We start from the raw sequence: 20,523 nt of genomic DNA on the forward strand, positions 1-20,523 counted from the left end.
GTGAGATTGAGGCGGGGTGGGGGCGCGGGCGGAGAGAGAAAGAGAAAGTGGGGAGTGGAGGGAAAGAGAGAGGAAAAGAGACGGAGGGAGAGAGATATACAGAAACAGGGGAGAGAGTGAGAAGAGATAGGGAGGGAATGAGAGGAAGAGGGAGAGAGAAAGAATATATGCATGTATATGTGTGAGAGAGAGAGAGAGAGAGAGAGAGAGAGAGAGAGAGAGTGTGTCCACAGAATCTAGACTATGACAGAGATAAAGAGAACACAGTAACATACAGACCAAGTGACAAGGGAGAGAAAGAGTGACTATAGTGATCAGGAGCAAAAATCTTGGCTGATTTCCCTCAACTCTCTCTAACTCAGGGATCACTGGACAGTGATCAGGAGCGGGAATCCAGGCTGACTTCCCCCCAACTCTCTCAAACCCAGGGATCACTGAACAGTGATCAGGAGCAGGAATCCTGGCTGACCTCTCCTCTATCTGTCTACAGGTGGTCCCTGTGACCTCGGACTGTGAGTTGTGAATAGTCCCTGGACTTAGTAGGCTTTGTGTGAGATTGAGGGGCAGACCTTCCTTTTGGGGAGTGAAGGTAAAACTGGGTGTTCTTACCTCAATCACCAGGGTGAGTGGCTCTCCCTTATGGTGTTTAATCAGTTTCTCTTTGCGGTAGAAATGGGGGTCATTGTAATAGTGCAATCTAAAGGCTGCACTGGCACGCGTCAGACTTGCTTTTTTGTAGCGAATCCCATTAATGTCAAAGTGAACATTCACCGTGGAAACTGAGTAGGGAGGTGATGGACATGTTAGCATGGAGTCACTCTCGATGGCACAGACCTGGAGAAACAATACTGTACATGTCAGTGACACTCCCACCCACCTCTCTCTCCTTTCTCCTCCCCTCTCTCTTTCTCTGCCTCTCTACCTCTCTCACTCTCTCCCCCATCTCTCTCTCTTCTCTCATCTAACACTCTCCCTCCCCTCCATTCCTCCATGCACGCGTTCCCCTGGCCTTGTACATTCTCTCTGCATTTATACCCCTATCTCACTATTTCCCCTCTCTGTCAGTATCACCCTCTCTCTTCATCAGTAAAAAGCTCCTCTCCATCAGTATCCCACTCTCTCCCTGTCAGCATAGTCCCTCTCACCGTTAGAATTGCTGTCTCTCTGTCAGTATCGCTCTCTCTCCATCAGCATCTTCAGTTTCTCTCCACCAGTATTGACCCCTCTCTCTCAATATCCCACCTCCCTCTGTCAGTATGCCCCCCCTCTCTCCATCAGTGTCCCTCTCTCTTTCTGTAGGTATCCACATACTCTCCGGCAGTATCTCCCCCCTCTCTCCATCAATATCTTCACACTCTCTCTGTCAGTATCCACCCCCTCTCTCTCCGTCAGTATCTGCCCTCTCTCACAGACAGTATTCCCCTCCTGTTTATCAGTCACCACTCTGTCTCCATCAATGCCTCTGTCTAGGTCTTTTCTCATCACTGTTCCTGTTCAGGGGTGTTATGGCATGCATCTGGAACTGGTAGGACTTGAACCTAGGCCTCCTGGCTCAGAGGTATGGACACCACAAGAGATCCCTTCCTGTCCCTGTCGATCATAGTCCATCCATTAATAAAAGCACTACTTGATGTAAATAAAACCCCATTATTTAGCCACTAAAGCACTGAAGTCCAAAATATTCCTTTAAATAACATTCTGGACACACACATGCGTGTTCTTAAATTAAACCTTTCCATTGAAAGTACACAATGCAGGTCGGCAGCACCACAACCATATTTAACCCAAACTTTAACCAACTGAACCCTGGCCACGTCCATCCTGGCTGTGCTGAGGCTGTTCACTTACAGACAGAGTTAGAAACTCACTGACTGTACTTTTCCACCGTCTTCGATAACCATGTGGATGGTTTGAGCTAAGTGGAACCTCTGTCCAGTGACTGTAATTCGCCTTCCACCACTGTGGGACAAAGGAGGAGGTTACAACAGGAAGGGGTTATAAATACAACTACCCCACGCCCCCACCCACCTCCCGAATTGGACAGCCCCCAACGCCCCCAAACCCCCGTGGGTGGAAAAGAGCTACTCTTGGACAAAACATTTGGGGTAGCTGGTGAGATCAGCAACAGAAAACTGCATCAATTGCAAGCTAGCAATACGGGTTGCAAATACAGAGGCAATACTCCGATGACTCTGCTGTGATAGCTCCTAGTGGGAGACATTTCTTTATAGTCCCGCAGTGCTGTTAACCCCGATCTCATCTGCCCGACGTGGACAATCATTGTCTCCAGATGACAACACCTTTACATTTAGCCCCTGTGAGTGGGAGGTGAACAAAATCCTGAAAGGTTCGTAGGTATTTAAAGACAGCCCCTGGCATCTTTCTGCATTACAGCCACAAGTCTCTGGACTATAACTGAAATCATGCTTCAGTTCTAAGCATTAACACAAATCTAACAGCATGTCATGCTGCAAGTGGACTGGTACAAAGGAGTCGGAGAGTTTGATAGGAATAGGTCAGCCACTATGAGGATGTCTTTCAGAGGCATATTGGATGTTGACTCCGAGCTGTGAATCCAACAATTTCATCTCCACATACTCCTCTCTTACCTGACGTAGCTGGTGTTGGGGCTAATGCTTTCAATCAATGGGTTTTCCCTGTACCAGAAGGTCAGGTTCTTCTTGATGCAATGTTTCTTCTCAAACTGCACGCATATTGGAACAGCAGTCTCAGCATTGGACAATGGTGGCATCACACAGACAATTGACCTGCCTGTCCGTCTGAACAAAGAGATGGAGAAATGATCAGATCCTCGCCATTGCTGATCTGGCATAACTGAAGCTCCAGATCAAATCCTCAGTCCTGGGAAGGGGCTGGAGCTCCACTGGAAAGATTGACACAGTAAAAGATGGTTGTCAGGTCAGGGAAGACCTTATTTGAGGAGCATGACTGAAGCCCTTGGATCCCATCTTGGAAGGGGACTGGATTCCTCAGAAGGGGACTCAGACTGGGATTGCAAGCCAGTTTGAAAACATCGCTGTCTTCTCTGTAGCTTATAGTAACAGAGTTTGAACTGAGGTAGCTTTGGTAAGGGAGAGATCAGCAGGTGTTTAAGAGCTGAGTTGATATCTAAGGGTAAAGTTTGAGGAGGGAGTTAGTACTGACTTTTTTGAATTGTGGGTCACTAGGGAGCCGATAGGAGGGGTATCTACTGAGTAGGCACTGCTCTGATCTCGGGTAAATTGCCGCTGGGTGGAAGGGTGTGGAGATTCTCCTTTGCTCTGAGTGATAGACCCATTTTCCACTACTAGTCCCCTTCTCCCTCTGCCCCTGGTTTCCCCTTAGCCTCTTCATAGGAATTGTCCTCTTCCATTTCCTCCAGGTCCAATGGGATGCCACCACCAAACACATCTGCCCCTCCTCTCCCTTGTGAGCATTCCATGGGGATGGATCAGGCCAAATACCCCAGTTCACTCCTTCATCCTATCGCAGGAGATGACATTGTTTGGCCTCTTTTCTCCTCACTGCCCAAGGCTCCAAACGCTCCTTTCCAGGTGAAGAAATGGTTTAAGTGTGCTTCATTCAATCTAGTCTATTCGTTCCTCGCAATGTGATCTCCTCTACGTTAGAGAAACCAAACACAGACTGGGCAATTGCTTTATGGGACACCGCCATTCAGACTGCAAACACAGCCCTGAGTTTCAGGTTGGCCCTATCATTTTAATCCTCTACCTTGCCCTCACATGAACATCTCTGTCCTTGGTCTGCTGTGTTGTTTTAGTGAAGCCCAATGCAAGCTTAAGGAGCATCACCACAGCTTTCAATTAAACATTTAACAACCTTCTGGGTTCAATATCGAAGTCAGTCATTTCAGATCACCAACATTTTGATTCATTTTCCTTTGCTGGCATTTTTCTTTAGTGTTTATTTTAAGCATTCTCTCTCTCTCTGCTGTGTACTGCCCCTATTCAGATCCTTGCCCATTCGTACCTCTTCTAGTCCTCTCTTTTATGTCATCGATGTCTGTACCTTCCTCCAGCCTCGCTCCTCCCTGTTTCTGCAGTCTCGTCCAGCCCCACAACTCACTAAGGTATTTGCCTGTCACGCTTGCCTTCAATAGTCAGAGCTTTGAGGACAGGAGTTGGAATATCGTGTTGTGGCTTTATACGACATTGGTAAGGCCACATTTGGCGTACTGCACACTACTCTGGTCGCCCTGCCATAGGAAGGATGTCATTAAACTGAAAAGGGTACAAAACAGATTTACAAGGTTGTTACCGAGACTGGCGGATCTGAGTAATAAGGAGAGGTTAGATATGCTGGGACTTTTCTCCTTGAAGTGTAGGAGGCTGAGAGGTGACTCTATAGAGGTTTATAAAATCATGGGAGGCATGGAATAGGGTGAATAGCCAAGGTCTTTTCCCCAGGGTTGGGGAGTCCAAAACTAAAGGGTATAGGTTTAAGTCGAGAGGGGAAAGTTTTAATATGGCCCTGAGGTATAGTTTTTCATATAGAGGTTGGTGTGTACATGGAACAAGTTATCAGAGGAAGTGGTAGAGGTGAGTACAATTCCAGCATTTCAAAGACATTTGGAACAAGTACATGGATTGGGAAGGTTTAGAGGGATATAGGCCAAACACAGACAAATAAGACTAGTTCAGCGTAGGAAACCTGATTGGCATGGATGAGTTGGGCCAAAGTGCCTGTTTCTGTGCTGTACGACTCTACAATCCTGGGTGCTGTATAAATACACTTTGCTGTTGAGGGACACAACTCCCAATTTAATCGACAGGTACCTTCAGGTTCCTCGGAAGCTTAAACAGAAATATAAATGGATGCCACAATAAAAGTGGTCCTCACCACCTCCTCAGTTACTCCCACCCTGTCAGATATGTTTCAACGTCCAGCATGCGAATATAAGGAGGAGGCAGGAACAGCTATTTTCCCAAAGTTGATGACATTTGTATCACTTACTTTAAACTTGTACAATCCTTTGAGCCATTGACAAGGACCCTCAGGACAGAACCGATGTGTAAGTTGATGCCATTGATGGTAATCGTGGTGCCCCCAGCTTTGGGTCCTTGATCTGGATAAAGTGTGTCAATCTCTGGAAACTGCCCAGGATTAAGACCAACAAAATGAGAGTCTAACGTACAATCCGCATTAGTCTCTTTACATCCCATCAAACCCAATAACAAATCACTAGGCAGGCTATCGTTGTGGAAAGGCAGTGTTATGTCAGACAGCACAGGCAATGATAACATTGTTCAGAATAACTCTGTGTCTCCACGAACACACTAAACGCACAACGATGACACACTTCCCAAAACGCAGCAGCTATCCCACCTCATTGCCTCAGTGTTCATTGACCACCCTACTGTCTAACCCCGCCACACTGTCAGAACCAGTGTCGAAAACCCAGACCAGTATCCAACACTCAGACCAGTGTCCATTCTTCAGCCTAGTGTCATCTCTCAGTGTATACCCCAAGACGAGTACCCATCCCTCAGACCAGTGTCCTTCTCCCAAACCAGTGTCCATCTCTCAGACCAGTCTACAGCCCCCAAACCAATGTCCATTCCTCAGATCAGTATCCCTTCCCCAGCCCAGTGTCCATCTCCCAGATCCAGTGTCCCTCCCCCAGCCCAGTGTCTGTCTCCTAGACCAGTGCCCAAACCCTAGCCCAGCCTCCAACCCCCAGCCCAGTGTCCATTCCTCAGGCCCAGTCCAATCGTCCTGGCTGGATCCATGCATTGATGAGGATATTTGGAAGTAGGATCATTAGCTGTACCCAGCATAGGTTCTGACTGTGCCAGACAGGGTGCAATGTTGCCTGGCAGCTCGCTCCTTATCCACTCTCACACTCTGGATGACGTTATGACAATTTACAGCCATGCTCCAGGGTGGTCGATTTTGCATAGACAATGGAGCAATTCCTTTTACAGGAGCTGGGTTAAGTCAGATATCCCCACAGCTCAGTATGCAGCTGTTTCCTGTTTTGCTTCCTGGGTTATTCTGGGATTTCCACTGAGAGCCCTCTCCCTTTGTCCACGTCCTGGAATGTTCCCTGGTTCAAATCAGACTCTAACAGCAGAGCAGGTCCAACAGGAAACTTCCACAATCCTCCTGGACAGCAGACAGTCCACAATTAACAATCTCCACATCCCAGAGGGCAGGCCTCCCTGCAGCCAAATTTCACAACATCTATAACGAAAGCTTCACAATAAATTGGGCCAGGAATTAAAAACTTAAGCAGAGAATATTCCTGACTGAACAACAGTATTGAATCAAACAAAGGCTTCAGGGAAAAAGACAGAATTGAATTACAGACCGGAATCTAATTGAGGGGTTTGGGTGGATTATATACAGAACAACAGATAACCGTGAGTGAATTACAGACTGGAATCTAATCGAGGGGTTTAGGGAAGTTTATATATCGAATGACATATTTCTAGGAGTAAGTTACAGACTGGAATCTAATTCAGGGTGGTTTATATACAGAATAACAGATACCCGGGAGTGAGATATAGACTAGAATCTAATCCAGGCTTTTGGGATGGTTTATATATGGAATAACGGGTACTCAGGAGTGAGTTACAGATTGGAATCTAATTGAGGTGCTAGGGATGGTTTTTATATGGGATAGCAGATGCCTGGGAGTGAGTTACAGACTAGAAATTAATCAAGAGGTTCTTGGAAAGGAAGAAGGGACATGTTTGTACAGGAGTGAGTTACAGACCAGAAAAGGAAATCAGCCAGCTGAGTTAGCTGGATGACTGTTTTTTAATGCTGTGTGATGCTAACTGCTTGTGCTTGGTTCCTACCCCAGTTAAAGGCACCATGAATATCGAACTTTCTCAAACTCACCCCTCGCCTGAGGTGGTGTGACCCTCAAGGTTAAATCACAACGTATCCTCTCGAGCGTGGCCCTGTGGGACTATGGCAAACTTACTTGAATTGGGCCTGTAGAGAGGAGCTGGCAGTTAAAGAGGAGAAGAATTACAAAAACAAGACTCCCTCATTACGGTTGAGCTCAGTCTGGAAAAAGGGAGATCACGAAAATTACACACTGAAAGCCATTGCAGAGGGGGAGCTGGAACACGCATCTAGCGATGTTGAATGGGGTCAGTTTCTGAACAATGCTGTGTCGAGGTAATTATTAGAACCTGTTTTCTCATGAAGTGAGGAAGAAGAGACTCGATGGGCCAATTTGCCTTACTTCCACTCCTATGTCTTATGGTCTTAAAATAAAAAAGACATGAATGATGAGAAATTAGCCATCAATATTTAAGTCTGGATAGGATGAAACATGTCTAGATGGAACAATGGCAACATTAAAATTGATCCCTTGCATTCTGAGCAGCTGTGAGTTTTCACGGTGGTGTGGCGGACCAATTTAGAGACAAATTGTATTGCACCAATGAAACAGGGCGGTTAATCCTGACTACCTAGAGAGCACCTCCTCCCACCCACCCCCCTGCAAAAATTCCATCCCTATTCCTAATTCCTTCGCCTCTGACACATCTGCTCCCAGGATGAGGCATTCCACTCCCGCACATCCCAGATGTCCGTGTTCTTCAAGGACCGCAACATCCCCCCCGCAGTGGGTGAGAACGCCCTTGACTGTGTCTCCCACATTTCCTGCAACACATTCCTCACTCCCTGCCCCTGCAATAACCGCCCTAAGAGAATACCCCTCGTCCTCACATACCACCCCATCAACATCCGGATACAACGCATCACCCTCCGACACTTCCGCCATCTACAATCTGACCCCACCACCCAAGACATTTTTCCAACCCCATCCTTGTCTGCCTTCCGGAGAGACCACTCTCTCCATGACTCCCTTGTCTGCTCCACACTCCCCTCCAACCCCACCACACCTGGCATTTTCCCCTGCAACCGCAGGAAGTGCTACACTTGCCCCCACACCTCCTCCCTCACCCCCATCCCAGGCCCTAAGATGACTTTCCATATTAAGCAGATGTTCACCTGCACATCTGCCTATGTAGTTTACTGTATCCACTGTACCCGGTGTGGCTTCCTCTACGTTGGGGAAATCAATCGGAGGCTTGGGGACCGCTTTGCAGAACACCTCCGCTTGGTTCGCAATAAACAACTGCACCTCCCAATCGCGAACCATTTTAACTCCCCTTCCCATTCCTTAGATGACATGTCCATCATGGGCCTCCTGCAGTGCCACAATGATACCACCCGAAGGTTGCAGGAACAGCAACTCATATTCTGCTTGGGAACCCCGCAGCCCAATGGTATCAATTTGGACTTCACAAGCTTCAAAATCTCCCCCTCCCCCACTGCATCCCAAAACCAGCCCAGCTCATCCCCACCTCCCTAACCTGTTCTTCCTCTCACCTATCCCCTCCTCCCACCTCAAGCCGCACCTCCATTTCCCACCTACCAACCTCATCCCACCTCCTTGACCTGTCCGTCCTCCCCGGACAGACCTATCCCCTCCCTACCTCCCCACCTATACTATCCTCTCCACCTATCTTCTCCTCTATCCATCTTCGGTCCGCCTCCCCCTCTCTCCCTATTTATTTCAGAACCCTCTCCCCATCCCCCTCTCTGATGAAGGGTCTAGGCCCAAAAAGTCAGCTTTTGTGCTCCTGAGATGCTGCTTGGCCTGCTGTGTTCATTCAGCTACACACTTTGTTACCTAGAGAGCAGTTTAATTTTAAACTAAATAAAGCAATGCATAAGGACTTCTCGTTTCTAATAAATTGATTGCTTTTGTTCAGTTTAATAAAATAAAATGATACTTTAAGCAGGAAAGAAACACAGAGTAGAATATTTTTGAGCAAGTTTGGAGCTCATCATCTGATGATGCCCTCGCTTAGGCTTCAGTCTGCAATGGGAAAATCACCACCGTCATAAGAGGCTTGAAGACCACTCTCCCCTTCCAGAGCGCAAGAGACAACTGTTGGCTGTTTAACCTGAGGCTCACCATGTCTCAGGCAAGCAGAGATGTTGAGAACGACAGTCCTTTATGGTGCCCTCAACTAATGCAGAAATTGAACTCACACTGTTGGTATCACTCTGCATTGCAAACCAGCTGTACAGCCGTTTGAGCTAACTGACTCCTCATGGCTCCAATTCACCATCTGGACTACAGCCTTGTTTTGCTCCCTTCGGGGTCCTAGAAATCTTTTATGCTCTCTGTCCTTGTTTCTGATTAATGTAATCTGCCCAGATACAAGGCAGGCCATCGCTGTCAACACCAGATGCGACATATTATTTAGACAGAGTCCAACCACACACTCTCAGCTCAGAGTTTAATTTCAACCCACAACAGGACAGGCTACAAAGTAAAATAACTTGGTTTGCTTGATCCCTGCCTACAACCTGCTATGAAAGATTATGAGGAGGAGGAACTTGAATCCAGCCCTCCTGGCTCAGTGGTAGGAACAGTATTATTACACCACAAGAGCTACTTTCCCATACTCATCTAATTACTCCACAATTTACATATAACCAAGACCAATTCCCTAGTTACAAACAGCAAAACATATGAGGTAATTACAGATTACCCTACTCTTTCTTTTCAAAACTAATAAACATATAAATAATAACATCCAAACAAAAGCAAAACACAAAATGTCAACTTACATTGAGGAATAACAGCATATTATGTTTTCATGCTTTGTTAGTATACATCACTTTTTCCAATAATTTTAACAATTTCTTGGAGTTTGCTCCTTTCTCTGCAAATCAAAGAACAAACTGCCACTATCCACCATCTCAATACCAAGGTTTCTCTGTTCTCCAGCTTCAAGCTTGGCAGTTAACTGTTAGTCATCATTAACTGATGCATTCTCCATGATAACAAAGAATACTCTCCTCTTAAACAATATGGCTGTTATTTCCTGGTGGGATTGATATTTTGTGTGAATTGTCCTGATTTGTGCAAAACCAAAATGTCTTTTATCAATAAAACCCAAGTTCTGTCCTTCCAAATGATAATCATTCAGTTTTCATGCTTTCTGACATTACCCTCCTGGCTGCTGTAGCAGATAGAGAACATTGAGATCTGACGGACTTGTATGCAAAAGTGCTGCAGTGGATGTAGAACATCAGACTTACCAGGAAAGAGAATTTCTGGCTGGAGTGGCCTTCCTTCTGGACCTTTACTGTCACGGAATCTGTAAACTCTTGATTAGCTCCATTTGTGTTGCACACAATCCTGCAGAAAGGAATACAAACAGGCAGCAGAAAGACAAGGAATTCCTCACAGCCCTTTCCAAAATCTCTCTCACCATCATAATCCCTCCATCCAATCCATAACACCTCACAGCTTCTTCTCCTCAGGCCCTACTTCTTTCCCTTTCTCACTCACTCTCACATACACTGAGACACACTCATGCACACACACACATACATGCACGCGCACACACATTCGCACACACATACATGCACACACATGTGCACACACTCACGTCCACATGCACACCAACCATCCAGAGCCGAGAGGGAGGATTTGTGAAATCCACAGTCACCAACTGATTTACTCACTGCTCAGAGACGATGTAGCTGTCCTGTATGGGGATACATGCCACTTCACCAATGCGCACGCCCTTGGCAATGTCACTGAACCTACGGCCCAGGTTCTGGCCTTGTATTGTGAGGAGGGTCCCTCCAGCTACAGGACCAGTCAGTGGCTCTATCTGAAAGACACTTAGCAGTCAGTCGGCCTCATCCTCACTGATAGGCTTGCATTTCACCAGAGCTAGCTCAAAACTTCACAGTTAAAAATTCACACCTGGGATGTGTGCACCGCTGGCTGGCCCAACATTTATTGTCCATCCCTAGTTGCCCTTTGAGAAGGTGGTGCTGAGCTACCTTCCTGAACTGCTGCAGTCCTCCTGTTGTGGGTTGACCCACAATGCTATTTGGGAGGGAATTGCAGGATTTTGACCCAGCGACAATGAAGGAACGGCAATATATTTCCAAGTCAAGATGATGATTGGCTCGGGGGGGATCTAGCTGGTGGTGACATTCCCATGTATTTGCTGCCCTTGTCCCTCTAGATGGAAGTGGTCGTGGGTTTGGAAGGTGCTGTCTGAGGATCTTTGGTGAATTTCTGCAGTACATCTTGTAGATAGTACACACTGCTGCTACTGAGCGCTGGTGGTGGAGGGGGTGGATGCTGCCAAGCAAGCGGCTGCTTTGTCCTGGATGGTGTTGAGCTTCTTGAGTGTTGTTGGGGCTGCAGTCATCCAGGCAAGTGGGAGTATTCTATCACACTCCTGACTTGTGCCTTCGACAGTTTTTGGGGAGTCAGAAGGTGAGTTTGTCTCTGCAGTATTCTGACCCTCTCATATGGCCACTGTACATGGTGAATCCAGTTCAATTTCTGGTCAATGGTACCTGCCAGGCAGGGGCCATGGGGAATTCAGTGAAGGTGAGGGAGATGTGATTAACAAAGGAATCCACATCAAAGTCTGGGCACAGTGAGACATGTCAGGAATTACTCACCTGCTGAATCTTCGGAGCAGAGCAGGTCGTCTCGATTTGTTTACACTCAGTCTGTAGTTTACAGCTCCTTGTGCTCGCACACCAGACACAGTGATGACCGCGGTCTACTCGGCCCCAACAAGCAGAACAGTCAGATCTCCCAATCTCACAGTTATAAACCTCCACTGCAGAGAGACACATGCACAGTGCAGCAGTTAGTGTAGAAACTAATGGAACACATCCATACCAACAGCCTGAGTGTTAGGGAAAAACCCAAAGATGTAAACCAGGAACAAAGACGGACGTTGGTGGAAAAGCTCAGCAGGTCTGGCAGCAACTGTGAAGATAAAAATCAGCGTTAACGTTTCAGGTCCGGTGACCCTCTCCTCTGAACTGAGGAAGGTGTTCTGAAGAAGGGTCACTGGACCCAAAACATTAACTCTGATTTTTTTCTTCACAGGTGCTGACAGACCTGCTCAGCTTTTCCAGCAACTTCTGTTTTTGTTCTTGACCAATAAGAAGTTTCGCTTGATGGGAAATGCTCTTCCTGTCACTGAAGTTCATCATATGCACAGCACTGCCACTATCCAAGACTCACCAGGTCAGCGACAGCACAGGGTTAGATACAGAGTAAAGGTATCTCTACACTGTCCCCATCTAATGATCACCAGAATGGGGATAGCACTGGGTTAGATATAGAGTAACAGTCTCTCTTGATGATCCCAAATCAAACATTCCACAGGACAGGGACAGCACAGGGTTAGATACAGAGTAACATTCCCTCTGCTCTGTCTCCATTCAACAGACACAGGACAGGGACAGCACAGGGTTAGATACAGAGTAAAGCACCCCCTCCCCAACACTTACATTGCCCCCCCATTAAACACTCCAAGGACAGCACAGGGTTAGATACTGGATAAAGCTCTCTCTGACACTATCCCCATCAGACACTCCCTGGAAAGGAACAGGAACAGGGATACATACAGAATAAATCTCCCTCTATACTGTCCACATCAAATACACCCAGGACAGGAACTGCAAAGCGTTACATTTGGAGTAAAACTATTTCTACACCGTCCTGACTCTGAGGACAGGGACAGTATATGGGTAGTTAGAGAGTAAAGCCGACTCTGCCATGTCCACATCTAACACTCACAGGACTCTCACAGCATGTGGTTCATTACACAGCAAGTCTCTTTCAATAGTGTCCCCAACAACTACACCCAGGAGAGGGACAGCAAGCGGTTACATACAGAGTAAAGCTCACTCTATACTGTCCTCTATTAAAAACTTCCAGGACAAGGACAGCACAGGGTTAGATACAGAGTAAAGGTCTCTCTACACTGTCCACCTCAAACACTTCAAGGACAGGGACATTGCAGTATTGGACAGCATGTCAAAACTGTAGATCTTTCTAGATAAGATTCTTTACCAAACCTACCTTGACTGTCACTTTGGCTGTCTATGATAGTTTTAACTGCATTCATTCCTAGTGGCATTTAAGGGCAGGAGATTGCAGGGGCTCTGTGCTGACTGTGGCATTGTGCTGTTTGACTGGGTTTGATTGGTAATGGCTATTTCCCATCTCTCCTGAAGGGAGTGCCTGCTGCTGCTACCCTCTGGAATGTGAGGAGCTGAGGTCCCGGCGACTGGATGCCGACCAACGGAAGGAGCCGCCGGTGTGCTCGCTCTCCCAGGCTCTGCAGCCAGTCTCGGAACCTTGGTCTGGTGTGCTCCAGCCAGAGACCCTAGCAGTCCATGCTCCAGGTTCTGGTGGGGCTGTATATGGGTCAGGCTTCTTCACACAATGTGTACCTATCACAGCAGCACAGGATTGGCAATGTCCAGTCTGATCGACACCCTGTCAAAACCATCAATCAGACATCCCTAGGGCTGGCGCTTTGCAATGGGAGCAGCTGGGTCTGAGGGCAGAGCCATACAGGTGGTACCATGGATCCAGGGTAAATCGAGGAGCTGTGATGGGGTGGGGGGGGCGCATTTTGGGTCGACGTCCTTTGGCAATAAAGAGACAGAGCAAATCCTGGCAGAGGTGGGCTGTGACGGGAGTGAGGTTGGGAAGGACAAAGGCTGGTACCGTCTCTTTGGTGCTAAGGATAGTAGTCCCATGACCTGTGCCCAGTTTTGGCACAGCTGTCCCAACTAACTGTCCATTTTGGAACCAACAGAGCTTCTACCCAGTTGAATTGACCCTCCCTTATCTGGTTCCATGTGGTATGGCACAGTGGGAGCTATCAACATTGGTGCCTGGCACCTCTTCCAGGTTTTTCGGGGTGGGGAGGTGCAGTGGGGATGAACTCACAACCAAATGGGCAGGTGGAGAGTTGTGCCATTCCCCACATTATAACACCAAAGCCCACCTGATGGGGGCGGGGGAGGGTGGAATATGTCAGACGTATCTCACCCTTCTCTCCATCGCACACTGGAGTCCCTAACCACGTTATCTTCAAACAGGCGCTGGGTGTAGGCACAAACTCTGATAGGCATCCATTCCTGGCAGTTTTGTCATGGTGACCTACCAGGCCCAGTCACACCATACCACCTCCTCCCCCACCACATAGCACCGTCCCCCAACCACCGCACGCCCGCACCCCCCCACCCCACCCCTCAGCCCTCGCAACCCTGGTTGATCAACGCTGGAGGATCGATAGGTCCAAAGGATCCTTCTCAATTGGTCCACACAGCCCTAGCAGGCTGGTACTGACTCCAGTTCAAGTTCTACCTCAAATGCCCCCTTAATAATGAAGCATGGTCTCAGGGTGGATAACTAAGGGAGGGCAGTTAGTGCTCACTGTGTGCAGCTAGAGCCCAGCAAAGCAGTCCCCAACCCCCGTGCCACCCCCTGTATCAACACTACAACTCCTTCCCTCGACACCACCACCCGGCTCTCCAGCGCGCACCGTCTAGCAATCGCGAAGGCAGTGAGAACCTGAGACGGTGCTTGGATTGTCGATAAACCTATGGTCCCCGCTCAGCCTCAGCTGCACTGGAAATAAGTGGCTCCTGTTCGTCGTCGACAGCTGAAAGAGGAAAGGAGAAAAAATCCAGGTACGGTGTGAAGTTCCTTCAGGTAAAGGGGGGAGGCATGAGCTGACGGCGTGGGTCAGACACAGTGGGAGTGGCCACCACGGAAGTACTTTCCATTGCTCCAACAACACTGGTTGCCAGTAAACTGGATAACTACTAGTCATTGATTACTTGATAGACCAGCCAGGTTAAAGAGCAGTCGTGTATTAGTAAGGTTATAGTTAGCGAGGTAACAGAGGGCCAGTAATGGTTAGTTAGGGAGGTTAGAGAGGCTCAGAAAGGGTTAGTTAGGGAGGTTAGAGAGGCTCGGTAAGGGTTAGTTGGGGGGTTAGAGAGGCTCAGGAAGGGTTAGTTGGGGGGTTAGAGAGGCTCAGCAAGGGTTAGTTGGGAGGTTAGAGAGGCTCACTAAGGGTTAGTTTAGGGAGGTTAGAGAGACTCAGTAAGGGTCAGTTAGGGAAGTTAGAGACGCTCAGTAAGGGTTAGTTTAGGGAGGTTAGAGACGCTCAGTAAGGGTTAGTTAGGGGGTTTAGAGAGGCTCAGTAAGGGTTAGTTTAGGGAGGTTAGAGACGCTCAGTAAGGGTTAGTTTAGGGAGGTTAGAGACGCTCAGTAAGGGTTAGTTAGGGGGTTTAGAGAGGCTCAGTAAGAGTTGGTTAGGGGGATTTAAGAGGCTCACTAAGGATTAGTTTAGGGAGGTTAGAGAGGCTCAGGAAGGGTTAGTTAGGGAGGTTAGAGAGACTCAGTAAGGGTTAGTTAGGGAGGTTACACAAAAGTGGAGTAATGACATTTGAGTGCCAGTGTTGGGTTCCTGACTTCCACTGATGAGGGAGCAACAATCCGAAAACTTGTGATTTCAAATCAACCTGTTGGAAAATAACCTGGTGTTGTATAACTTCAAACTTTTAGTTAGCGAGGTTATAGAGGCTTGGTAAACATTACGAGGCTATCGGTTGTTGAGAATGGTTAGTTAGGAAAATTTTAAAGTTTGGGCAAGTTTGGTTAGTAGGTTTTTCAAAAAAAAGGTAGCTGGTTGGCAAAGACTGCAGTTAGTTTATTCCATTACAGACATCTTCCAAAGATAAACAATCTAAACACGTGTGTTTGACAGAGTATGTGAGACTGATAGAGTGAGAATGTATTTGAGGAATACTGCATGTGTGTCAGAGTGGGTGCGTGTCAAAGTGGGTGTGTGTCTGAGAGAGGGAGAGGGAGAGGCAGGGAGACAGAGAGAGAGAGAGAGAGAGAGAGAGAGAGAGAGAGAGACAGACAGACAGACAGACAGACAATGTGTTAGAGCATGGGAGAGAGAATGAGGGTCCGAGAGAGTCACACTTTAAGAGTCAGTGAGAGAGAGTTAGAGATGGAGAGAGAGAGAGCGAGACTGAGAATGTGTGTGTGTGTGTGTGTGTGTGTGTGTGTGTGTGTGTGTGTGTGTGTGTGTGTGTGTGTGTGTGTGTGAAAGACAGAGATTGTGAGAGTGAGGCACAGTGTTCACCCTTGCCCTGAATGAGGTTGGGAGAGAATTTCACTGCCACACTTACCATGACATCCTCACAGAGTACCCGGGAGCTGTTGAGCCAATGTGCTTGGTATTGCCGATGACTAATCTCACAGTGTAGGCGGGTACCCTATTGGAGGTGGGACACATTGAGAAAGTGGTGAGAATCTGACCACACTGTCACACAAAGCACAGCAGCAAGCCTGAACTATTGTCCTGTGATGTTGAGCTGGCCATTATAAACCACTTTGCGTCTACATTGGAGCATCAGTCAGAGCCGGGAAATGAGCTTCAACTTCCATTGTAGCTCGGCAAGACTAAAACCCCCCTCCTACACCCCACCCCCCCTCACTGTACACACTCCCCTCACTGTAACCATCCCCTCACTGTACCCACCTCCATCACTGTACACAAACCCTTCACTGTACACGCCCCACTCATTGTACTCACTCCCCCCTGTGTACACACCACCCTCACTGTACACACCCTCACTATACCCAACCCCCTCACCATACCCAACCCCCTCACTGTACACACCACCCTCACTGTATATACCCCCCGCAATGTACCCAACCCCCTCACTGTACCCACCCACCTACTGTAGCCCCCCCCTCACCGTACCCACTCCCCCTCACTGTACACACACCCTGCACTTTACACAACCTCCTCACTGTATCCAACCCATGCACTGTACCCACCCCCTCACTGTACCTGCACCCCCACTTCTCTTATCTCCCTCACTTTACCCATCCCTCCCACTGCACCCACCCCCTTCACTGTACCCACACCCTTCCCATCCCCCTCACTGTACCCATCCCCCTCACTGTACCCATCCCCCTCACCCTTTCCCCTCCCCCATTCCCCTCCCACTGTACCCACCATGCTCACCGTACCCAACCCTCCCACTGTACCCACCCGCTCACTGTATGAACCCCGCCCAATGCACCCACCCCCTCACTATGTCCAACCCTACCACTGCACCCACCCCCTCACTGTACCCACCTCCCTCCATGTACCCACCCCTCCGCACTACACTCACCCCACTCACTGTACCCAACCACCTCACTGCACCCACCCCTTGCTTCACCGCACTTGCACCCCTCACTGTACCCGCCCCTTACTGCACCCACTCCCCTCACTGTACCCACCCCTCACTGCAGCCATCCCTTCACTGCACCCACCCTCTCACAGTACCTACACTTCTCCCTCTGCACCCACCCCCTCTCACTGTACCCACCCTTCTCCCACTGCACCCATCCTCCCTCACTGCATTCATCCCCCTTATCGCTCCCACCCTCTCACTGTACCCAACCTTCCCACTGCACCCATCCCCCCCTCACTGTACCCAGCCCCCTGACAGTACACATCCCCTTACTGGACCCACCTGCACCCAACCCCCTCACCTACTGAACCCACCCTCACCCGCTGCTTTCACATCCACTCCCCCACTGTACCCACCTCCCCTCCCCCCGCAACTGAACCTACATCACCTCCCATCCCATCATCAATGAACCATCAGGTCTCCTGAGATGCTGCTTGGCCTGCTGTGTTCATCCAGCCCCACACTTTGTTATCTTGGAATCTCCAGCATCTGCAGTTCCCATTATCTCTGATAGGTTTTTCTTCCTCTCTCCTTCTCACCTCTCCCCTCTCATCTCCCTTCTTTTCCTCTCCCCTGCTCCCCTCTCCTCCCTCTCCCTTCTATCCCTTCTCCACCCACTTTCTGCCAGTCTCCCTCCCCGCCTCTCTCCTTCCCCTCTGCCCCTCCCTTCTCCCCGTTCCTCTCCATCTATCCCATCTCGCCTCTCCCAGCACCCCTGCCTGTCTCTCCCTTCTCCCTTCACCCCCCTCCCCTCCCCTTCTCACACCTCCCTTCTCTCCCTCTCCCTTCTGCCCCTCTCCCTTCTCCCCTCTCTGGTTCCATTCTCCTCTCAACCCCTCCCATCCCTCCTCCTACTCTCCCTCGCCCCCTCCCTCCAGGTTCTCCCCCTCTCCTCTCCTCTCTCCTTTCCTCCCTCCTCTGCCGACCCTCCTCCCTCCCCCAGTTGCAAACATTAAAGCCTTGTGCTAATAACCTTGTAAAGATAAAGCCAACATGGAATGTATTAATCAATTTAATCTCGGATGTGGGGAGCGGGGTTGGCACTTTCAGAAACAGTAGCTGGGGACAGAATCGATTAGAGAACCATGTATCGACTACAGCGTAGAAACAAGCCAATTGGCCCATCATGTCTGTGACAGTCTGGAACTTACTGTCTGAGTTTGTTGGGGGCTGGCAGGTTCACTCAGGGAGTGGCTAGGGTCTGGGAAACACTGTCTGAGAGTGGGGGGGAGACAGATTCACCTGAGGCTTTCAAGTGGAAATTGGAAAATTATGTGAATGGGAAGAATTCTGCAGGGACATAGGAAAAAGGTGGGGACTGGAATTAGGTGAATCGGTCCTGCAGAGAGGTGGCATTGATATGAAGGGCTAATTGGTATCCTGAGATAACAGGATGCAGAGCCGGATGAACACAGCAAACCAAGCAGTGTCAGAGGAGCAGGAAGGCTGGCGTTTCGGGCCTAGGCCCTTCAACTGGTATCCTATTGTGAGGTAAAAGATGACATTAAATTCCGCGAACTGCATACTATTTTATTTCCATCACCATTCTATTTCCTATCTCCTGTATTGTGCTCATTGACCAACAGATATCAGGGTCTCACTGACAAAGGTAGCATGCCTAGGGACTGGGGAATGGACTACTAAGATAACACCAAAAGTCTGCCTCTTTCAATTTAGATTATTTAAGCTAGTAGCTGACCGTTGTTTCCTTCCCTGTCTAGCTGCTCTATGATACAAAAATACATTTAGAAATTTACCTCAAGCAATTGACTGTTGACCAGGGAGACCATAATGTCCCGTGTAGACCCTGTTGGTACTGGGGCAATGTATGTTGGTATGGCCTGTGGGCACTGGTTGAAGTTCTGTAATGGAAACAGGGGCAGAGTTAAATTGTGCACATCAATATACTTCATATAGAACCAGCTCCCAGCTCCAGATCGCTAGAGAAACACCTCAATCTGGTCAGGCTCCTGATCACTTTCCAGTAATCTCTTGATTAGGGAGAGAGAGGATTCTAGATTAGGGAGAGAGAGCCTGGATTCCTGCTCCTGTTCACTGATTGCAGCTGCGCACACTACGGCCTGTAACTCCCACACAGTCACACATCTGGAATCACACACTCTGTAGCCCGTATCCCTGTCCAAAACACACACTCCCAGCATATCTTCTCTTACACACACACACACACACACACACACACACACACACACACACACACACACACACACACACACACACACACACACTCTCTGTAGACTGTAACCCTGCAGTTCAGAGACAGTCCCATGCCAGTCTTCTGGAGTGAGTTGATTGTTTATGCAGGTCATGGTGAAGGTTGTATGGAGGATTAATCCTGTCCTGGCCTTACCTGGTGTAGTGTACCCAGTGACACCCCATTACAATGCACTCTGTCTGACACACACCGGTGCTCAGTCACACACCAGGAACAGGCCCATTTGGTCTGGAGACAGCTTCTGCACCTGAAACAGAAACAGTCGCTGGGTCAGAACAGCAAAAACTGAGAGCTCGGCTGTGCAGCAATCAACAGGAGCCGACCCCTGGGACTGCAAGCCCCTTCCTTCCACCCCTCACCCACTATCAGTCTAACTGCCATAGACTCCCTGCAGAGATTCAAACTGTACCCCCTCCAGCATAGCTACTGCCTTCATGCATCAGCACCCCATCCCACACTTACCCCCACCCCCTAAAAAGGGATAGTCCAATACACACACTCACAAACAATGTCCAATACAGTCACCCATGTGTTTTCTGATGCAGTCACAAAGTGAGAGTAGCAGGGGGGAGGCAGGGAATGGGGGGGGGGTGCAAGGGAATGGGGAATGGGAGGGGGAAAGGCATCGCGAATGGGGAGGGACTGGGGTCAGGGAATGGGGGGGGGTGCAAGGGGATGGGGAATGGGAGGGGGAAAGGCATCGGGAATGGGGAGGGACTGGGGTCAGGGAATAGCAAATAGGGAGGGGTAAAGGGCCAAGGAAAGGGAATGGGGAATGGGGAGGGTAAAGTGGATAAGGAATGGTGAAGGGAATGTGTAGGAGGAATGAGGTCTGGGAACAGGGAGAGGAAATGTGGACAGGGAGTAGAGAATGGGGAATGGGGAATGGGAAGGGTGAATGAGGAGGGGAAAATGGATGGGGAGTGTGGAATGGGGATGGGGACAGGGAATGGGGAATGGGGACGGGGATGGGGAATGGGGACGGGGATGGGGAATGGGGACAGTGAATGCAGAATGGGAATGGGGAGTGGGACGGGCAAGGGGACAGGAAATGGGGATGGGGAATGGGACGGGGAATGGGGTAGGGGGTGATGTGGAATGGAAAATAGCAGAGGGAGAAGGACAGGGAGCAGGTCATGAGCACAGAAAAGTGAACTCTCGATATTGCCCTGAGT

The 20,523-nt window shown here is 48.9% G+C and overlaps 1 protein-coding gene across 2 annotated transcripts in view; it reads right to left on the reverse strand.

Moving 5' to 3' along the window:
* plxnd1 (plexin D1) overlaps positions 1–20,523 on the reverse strand; it is an 87,110-nt gene that overhangs the window by 44,246 nt on the left and 22,341 nt on the right. For both annotated transcript variants that reach the window (XM_048547824.2, XM_048547823.2), the window contains exons 8-18: positions 19,484–19,595; positions 18,873–18,977; positions 16,057–16,143; positions 14,420–14,510; positions 11,494–11,657; positions 10,531–10,682; positions 10,102–10,201; positions 4,975–5,114; positions 2,610–2,780; positions 1,869–1,959; positions 610–834 (exon numbers count right to left, since the gene is read on the reverse strand). In XM_048547824.2, coding sequence (XP_048403781.2) covers positions 610–834; positions 1,869–1,959; positions 2,610–2,780; positions 4,975–5,114; positions 10,102–10,201; positions 10,531–10,682; positions 11,494–11,657; positions 14,420–14,510; positions 16,057–16,143; positions 18,873–18,977; positions 19,484–19,595 — 1,438 coding nt within the window. The remainder of the gene's footprint in view (positions 1–609; positions 835–1,868; positions 1,960–2,609; positions 2,781–4,974; positions 5,115–10,101; positions 10,202–10,530; positions 10,683–11,493; positions 11,658–14,419; positions 14,511–16,056; positions 16,144–18,872; positions 18,978–19,483; positions 19,596–20,523) is intronic.

The sequence above is a fragment of the Stegostoma tigrinum genome, chromosome 11 (assembly GCF_030684315.1).
Source record: "Stegostoma tigrinum isolate sSteTig4 chromosome 11, sSteTig4.hap1, whole genome shotgun sequence".
In the NCBI taxonomy this organism is placed as follows: Eukaryota; Metazoa; Chordata; class Chondrichthyes; order Orectolobiformes; family Stegostomatidae; genus Stegostoma; species Stegostoma tigrinum.